The sequence below is a fragment of the Capra hircus genome, chromosome 29 (genome assembly GCF_001704415.2).
Source record: "Capra hircus breed San Clemente chromosome 29, ASM170441v1, whole genome shotgun sequence".
NCBI lineage: Eukaryota > Metazoa > Chordata > Mammalia > Artiodactyla > Bovidae > Capra > Capra hircus.
Window position 1 is genome coordinate 43940797 of NC_030836.1, and position 7794 is coordinate 43948590.

Consider the following 7794-nt stretch of genomic DNA (forward strand, 5'->3'; position numbering starts at 1 on the left):
TGAGAAGTTCCAACATGGGTCTAAAATCAAGCTCAGTGGGCTGTGTTTCTTCTGGATGCTCGAGGAGATGACCCGCTTCCTTGTTTTTTTCCAGCTTCTAGAGGCTGGCCTGCTTGTGGCCCCTTCCTCCATCTTCCTAAGCAGCAACACAGAGTTTCTGCATCATCACATCTCTTTTTCTGACGCTCCAGTCTCCCTCTTCCACTTTAAGAACCATCAATCATTATTGTGCTGGACCCACCCAGATAATTCCGATAATCTCTCTGGTTTTTTGTTTTGTTTTTTAAAAGCACAACACAATTTTTAAAAACTCATTTATTCGTCTGTGTTGGGTCTTTCTTGCCTCATGTGGGATCTTTTGTTGCAGCACAAGGGCTCTCTAGTTGGGGGTGCACCAGTTTAGTTTCTCTGCTGCACATGGGATCTTAGTTCCCTACCCAGGGGTAGAACCCATGCCCCTTGCATTGCAGGGTGGCTTCTTAACCACTGGACCACCAGGGAAGACCCAATCTCTCTGTTTTAAAATCAGTTGATTAGCAACTCTAATTCCATTGGCAAACTTAATTGTTCTTTGCCATGTAACAAAACACATTCACAGGTTGCCTCTCTTTAGGGGGAGCCATTACTCTGCCTACTGGTTTCTGCTTCTCCCCATCCTTCCCTCCCTCCTGGCTTAGCTGACCTTCACGTCCACCCTCAGCATCCTTCCCTCCTTCAGGATGCCTTCCTGACCCCCCTCTCCTCGAGTCCCTCCCACATTTACAGAATGGAAGATTTTATCATCTTGGTCACATTGTACTGTCACAGCTCTCAGGTCCCCTTACCTCATTACCATCCACCCTTTGTAGGGTCTGCCTTTCAGTAAGTGTTTCTTCCACTGAATGAATGAATGAACCCACCAACCAACCAATCAATAACCCTCCTGGTCACCGTCATTGGCGAGCCCCAGGACCTCACCCTGCAGCCGCTCAAGCCCCACCCAACCTTGTAAAGAGTCTGAGTACCAGTCCCACCCCCGCCCCGGAAGCCACCTAGCCTGAAGATAAATACGGTAAATACGGGCGTGGCCGGGCCACTCATCCCGCGCACACCCCCAAAGCCTTTTTTTCTAGGAGACGGCAAACTTTTGAAAGCTCTCGGAAGTCTGTAATGTATTGACGTAAGCGCCTCCGAGGCCTCATTCATTTCCTCAGCAGTCACTAAATACTTTTATGCCAGTGCCCTCCAGGGAGGGAACCCTCCGGGGACGCTTCTCTTCTGAATTCTAAAGAATTCGGTCTTCCGGCTACCTCCTCCCTCGGCCCTCGTAGAACCGAGAGTTTTGGCTCTGACGGACATAGCCGGAGTCCGCGGAGTCCAGCTCCATTACCCGACGCGGCCCGGCCCGCAGCCTCCCGAGCTCGGACTGGACCCCCGGGTCCCCGCGGCTGCTGGACCCCTACGCTGCGCCTGGGAAGAGGGAGCAGAAGCGGGCCCGCAAGTGGGGCGAGGCTGTGGGTGTGGCCTAGATGGGGCGGCCCCGGCATTGGCTCTACGGGCAGGGGGCGGGGCCTCAGGGGCCAAGGTCTTCCCTGTAAGTTCGCAGCTCAGGTCTATCCCACCGCCGCGCGGTCCAGCTCCTGCGCTTTCGCCTCTCTCGGGTCAGCCGCCTAAACGCGCGTTAAGGTGAGTTCAGGCCCGGCTCTGCAGCCAGACCGCGGCTCCTGGGGCGGGGCGGGGCGAGGCGGGGGGTGTCCCTCTAGATGCCCATCCTTAAGGCGCCTCATCCTTGATCGCGCCTCGGGCCCCAACTCATCTCTACGTAGGTCCTTTCTGCCGTGAGATGCACGGCATTTCTCACCCGCGCCTCGGTCCCGGCGGCCACGCCCGTGTTCCCCTCGGCCTGCTGGGCGCCGCGCATCCCGAACCCAAATTCCCGGTCCAGTCCTCCATGCTGCGCCGGGCCCCCCGCCCCACCCCCGGGACCCGGGAGTGCCCTCCTGCCTTTCAGCGCTCTCGCCTGGACCCGGGGTCGTATTTTTAGTAGACGGTGAGGTGTCCTCCTATCTTTAGCCGTGGCCGCGAGTGTCCTGAAACGGATCCGGACTGGGCTGGGCTGCGCTCGAATAGAGGGCGGGGAGGGGGTCGGCCCCGGAACCGGAGCTGGGGCTGAGTAGCAGGACCCGCCGGAGCCACGGGGCGGGGGCCGCACGCCCGAACTCTGGCCCTGCGCCGAGCGGACACTCGGACATCGCCTAGGCCGGAAAGCACAGGGGAGGCTCCTCCCTGAGCTTGGATAACCGGGCAGGGTCCCCGATCGCTCCCTCTTCCCCCGATTGTCTGGTTGTGAGCCCAGAATCCTCCAAGGGAAGAAAATCCTGCAGACAGTCCGCACCTGGTACGCGAACGTGCGTGCGTCTCCTTGGGAGGCGCCTGCCTAGAACTATAGATTCGAGACCCCGGTGCGTGCAGGACCCCTCCGGGACAAGTAGCGGTAGAGGGAGAACGCGCGCCACCTGGTGGCCACGGAACCGAGCGCTGCTCTGCACAGGGAAGTTGGGAGACCCCGCGGCCAGCGAGGGCGCCTGTACTGGAGGACCCCTCCGCCCAGGGGCTGCTCTTTTTTGGTCTTGTCTGGAGCACTGTCCCCGGAGAACCAGAATGCTTGAGGAAGTCCCTATAGCTATTTGTTGAATAAATGTCGAGGCTGACAGTGACCCGCTAACCCCCTCCTACATCCACACTCTCTCTGACTTCCAGTAACTCCCTGGTAATGGCCTTGTTGTCATCCCATTTCATGGATGAGGAAGGTGAGGACCAGAGAGAAAAGCTGTTTTCCAGGTAGCAATGGGTTCAAGGTTAGGGGCCTACCTTTGGATCATCCCTGGTGGGGAGCGGCCTAGTATTCCTTGTGAGGAGGGGGCTCTGCCTCCAAGAAGTCATTTTCTCTGAAGGAGGCCCCGGGCTCTTTCCAGAGCAGGCCCACAGAGCTGGGATGGCTCCTATCTACTCCTTCCAAAGCTGCAGGGTGCAGCATAGCCCAGCCCAGCCCCTAGAGCCTTGTCCTGATGGACAGCTCATTCTCATATATCTGGACACTTGCACATTGAGAGATGGAAGCAGCCAAGAGGTAGGACTTAAATGGAGGAGGCTTGGGGACCTGGCAACCCCAGCCCAGGTGGATCCATTTCCCTCTTGCTCCCCAGGCAGTGCACGTATTTTGGCATGGCCCATTGTATCAGAGCCACTGGACTCAGCTGGGTAGCCGTGCCCACTCTTCCTCTTACTAGCTGGGTTACCTGGGCAGAGCTGCTTGACGTCTCTGAGATTCAGCTTCTGCCTCTGTAAAGGCCAGTGATGACACTGTGTTGTGCCTCGGAGGTTAAATTGGAAACCATGCAAGCCTAGCTGGAGCGTGGGGTCTTGGAGTTGCCAAATCTGAATATTTGGGGCTTGATGGTTGCAGTTCCCAGCTCTCCCCTGGTGGTTGACACTGGCCCAACCCTCCCCCGCCAGCCTCAGGTCTCCTCACATCTGGAATTGGGTGGATACATCTGGCTCAGAGCGCGAGAGCTGTCAGGGACGCCGGATCTGTTGTGGAAACACTCAGGCTGTCTTGGCGGCCCTGTATGATGGAGGGTTGGGGGAGGGGGGAGGTCTGGCCCAAGTTCTGGGCAGATCCCACCAGTTGGCCTCCTTCTCCATGAGTGAAAAGGAAGGAAAACTATCCCAGGATTTCTCGCCTGCCAAGGGGACAGATAGGATATATGTCAGCACGCCTCCAGACCTGGCATGGTGGGCACAGATGAATGTCTTTTAGGTAAATGAGTGATGGGAGTCCAGGACCTCAGAGCACGTCCTGCCTCCCTCCCCTGCCCCCCCAGCTCCTTCCAAGCTTAGCTGGAATTCTGCCACTGGAGAGTCATTCCTTTGTTTCCTGTTAAGCTGCAGGTGCTCTGGGAGGGGCAAGATGTCCGGTCTCTGGCTCAGCACCACTGACCCGAGCTGTCCGGTCCTGGGGTGGGGTTTCCTGAGTAAGGGCCTGGCTGGGGGGAGGGCTGTAGTTGGGATTCTGCCTCTCCTGCATCCTCCTTCCTCCTTCCTGCTCCCTCCTGCCAGCCCCCTTCTTCTTCTTTCACCCTGCTCCTGAGGCTGAATGCTGCAGAGGGGACTTCCCTGGTGGTCCAGTGGCTAAGACTCCATGCTCCCAATACAGGGATCCTGGGTTCAATCCCTGGTCAGGGAACTAGAAGATCCCATGTGCCACAAGTAAGAGTTTGCTTACTGTAACTAAAGACCCTAGTGCAACAACTAAGACCCGACACAGTCAGATAAATTTAAAAAAAAAAAAAGAAGAAGAAGAATGGAGCAGAGGAACTGGCAGAGTCTTCTTGACCCTTCCCCAGCGATTTCCCACCTGCTCAGCCCCTCCTGGCCCCAGGAGGGTGGGCTCACGTGGTCACCCATTGGGCGACTTTGGACAAGTTTCTTTGCCTTTCGTGCTGATTCTACACATCAGGCCAGTCCCCTGCTGCGGGAACTAGAGGGAGTGCTTGTTCCACTTCCTTTTTCTGTTAAACCTGTATGACATCCCTCCAGAGTGTATTTATTTTTTCCACCTTCAAAATATCTGTGTTTATTCTGACTACATGAATAATATGTGCTCATAAATAATACATGCTTCTTATTAAGCATTTGAGCTTATAGAAGTATGAGCAAGAAAGGGGAAGTCACCTGAAATTCTACCATCTTGAGAGAACTACCATCAACATTTGGCAACCATCCTTTCATAGTTAGCTTATGTATATCATTTTTTAGTAATGAGACCAGATATTAAATATAATTTTTATTGAGGGCAACTTTTCCTCCCATGTCACAGACCCCACACTCCATCCCTGCTTCTCCCTGCATCTAGGTAGCCCTTATGCCAACCTAGTGCCAGCCTTCTATATTATTGCCTGCTCCAACATAAGATATAATCCTATGCAGACCTGTATGTGTAGGTACACATACATGCATGTATGGGGAGTGGGGAGCGGAACTGCTTTCAGCAAATGGAATCTTCTAGACTACATTTTTGCATTTTGCTTCCCTCATTTTGCAATGCCTTATGAGAATCTCTCCAAAATGTCTGATAGCTCTAATTTTATTTATTTATTTGGTCATGTCATGTGGCTTGCAGGATCTTAGTTCCCCAACCAGGGACTGAACCTGGACCCACAGCAGTGACTGCAAGTCCTAACCACTGAACCACTATGAAGTTCCGAGAGCTCTAATTTTAAATAGGAATGAAAGGAGAGCCTTTGTGATGACTGAATGAGATGGGTTTGCAAAGAACCCAACAAAATCCCAGGCATGGAGCAGGGCCTTCACTCCCCAAGTATTTATATCCCCCACTCCCTCCTCCCCTTAGCTGCTGGGACAGAAAGGAGGGGCAGAAACTACAGTAGACTCAGTTCCTGCCCATAAGGAACTCCTAACTGGGAGGAGGAGAAAAGGGAAGCTCTGAGCAGGCATCTCCCTTCCAGGTGGGATATGATTGGGCCAAACCGGTGTTCTTTTGGCTTGGTGGGCTGAACACCTGCTGTGCATCCAGTCCTGGGCCCAGCCTAGGTGGGTGAGACAGGGGTCACAAGACCTCCATCCTCGGTCAAGTCAGGAGCTGAGACAAATCTGAGACAAGTGCCCCCGTCTGCCCCCCACTCCCCCAACCCCGATGACTTGGCACTGGTCCCGTCTGGGGCACAGTTGAGTGCAGATGATGAAGATGAGCAGAGCTGCGGACTCAGCAGGAGACCAGAACCAGGGCTGTGTATGTGACTTCAGGCCTGCCACTCAGGGTCCCCACTCATGGAGGGAGGGGCTTGGCGCTGGGATCCGGGCCTTGGGGCCGCAGTAAGTCTGTGGAGGAACACAGGAGCTCTCCAGGAGGGCTCCCCACAAGAGTAGGCCCCAGGTAGGCTCCTGGGGCTCCTGAAGGGCACCTGGAAACCAGACAGGCGCCTCTGCTTTTGTCCTTCCATCTCTTACTCATATCCTTCGTGTTTCATCTCCTCAGCCCGGACCGGAAAGAATCGAGGACAAGCCCGGAGAGCATTGCTGCCTGCCTGCTTCCGGTTTTCAGAAGCGTCTCCAGCCTTCTCGGGAGAAAGTGATTTTGGCTATCTCGACCCTCTGACTTCGCTGATCGTTTCTTAGCCCTTTGGCAAGTGTTTGCTGTCTGGACACCTCGCTCTGGCTGTTTGTGGTGGACAGGGGTGAAAGGAGACAGCGGAGGGCGCGGTCCTGCGAGTGGCCGGTCCCGGTCCCCGGGGGTGAGGTCGCGATGTCCACCAAGGTGCCCATTTATCTGAAGCGCGGCAGCCGCAAGGGCAAGAAGGAGAAGCTGCGAGACCTGCTGTCCTCGGACATGATCAGCCCGCCGCTGGGAGACTTTCGCCACACTATCCACATCGGCAGCGGAGGCGGCAACGACACGTTCGGTGACATCTCCTTCCTGCAGGGCAAGTTTCACCTCCTGCCGGGGACGGCGGTGGACGAGACCCAGGAGGACAGCGGCTTCGAAATGCCCTTCCAGTTCACGCGCACGGCCACGCTGTGCGGGCGGGAGCTCCCGGACGGGCCGTCCCCTCTGCTCAAGAATGCCATCTCCCTGCCGGTCATCGGCGGGCCCCAGGCCCTCACCCTGCCCGCTGCCCAGGCCCCCCCCAAGCCCCCTCGCCTACACCTGGAGACCCCGCAGCCCTCCCCGCAGGAGGCGGGGACTGTGGACGTGTGGAGGATCCCAGAGGCTGGCGCCGCCCGCAGCGGGCTGACCCCCGAGCCCGGGGTGGAGGAGCCCTTCCTGTCCCACGCCAGCTCCCTGCTGTCCCTGCACGTGGACCTGGGGCCTTCTATCCTGGACGACGTCCTCCAGATCATGGACCAAGACCTGGGCCACCTGCAGATTCCCACATAGGACCCGAGAGCAGCTAGTGGGGTGAATGCCACAGAGGCAGGGGGTAGACACCAACCCTGGTCTAGGACTTGGGGTCCCCGGGTCCCTCCTGTGTGGTTGCTGGCCAGCGGTTTCTCACTTTGAGCCTTTGTCTCCCTCTCTCCCACCCTCTCCGCGTGGACAGAGTGGGCTCTTTGCTTCCCCCTAAGCCCCACAAGGACACGTGCTGATGTCAGCCGGAAGCACCCCGGGCGTCACGGGCCACCTGGACCCCCACTGCCAAATGCTCCTCAGATCCCTCGGACGAAGGCTCTGCTGAAATGGACTCCACATTTCACCCACCTCTAACTCAACCTCGATCACACCCTGATGGGAGGGGGGCCAGGGAAGAGGCGGGGCACAGCCAGCTGGACCTTTGGCTCCATGCTGTGGATTGGGAACGTGCCGTCAGTGACCTCTGTCCCTCCGCCCCAGCCCTCCCACATGACCAGGGGATTCTAGTTGCAATAAAACTTGCTGCTGCTGGTACCTGTGCTCCCGGTACTCTATTCTGGGCCCCTCCTCAAGACAGGCCAGGCTCTGGGAGCTGTGCGCTCACTCACTCCAGGCCCAGAGGGCTTTATATGGTGGGATGGGGTGGGGGAAAGGCCTGCCTTCTGGAAGAAACTGTACGGCATTCTGAACCCCTAGTGAGAAGCCGGAAGGAACCAAGTGCCAATTGGGGATATTCCGACATTGATTGGGGTGTCTGATGAGAGCTAGCTGGAGTAGGCCAGGCACTGGGCCTGGGAGACTGAGGTCTAGCAAGAGAGGCCCAAGAGCCAAGGATTAAACACAGGCCTAGTGCAAGGGACCAACAGCTTCTCTGGCGTCAGAGG

At 56.7% G+C, this 7794-nt stretch overlaps 1 protein-coding gene across 1 annotated transcript; it reads left to right on the plus strand.

The window, feature by feature from the left end:
* On the plus strand, positions 1410 to 7444 carry CDC42EP2 (CDC42 effector protein 2). Its single transcript, XM_018043562.1, has 2 exons — positions 1410 to 1665; positions 6038 to 7444. Exon 2 carries the CDS (start codon positions 6305 to 6307, stop codon positions 6935 to 6937), a length of 633 nt encoding a protein of 210 aa, XP_017899051.1. The 5' UTR covers positions 1410 to 1665; positions 6038 to 6304; the 3' UTR covers positions 6938 to 7444.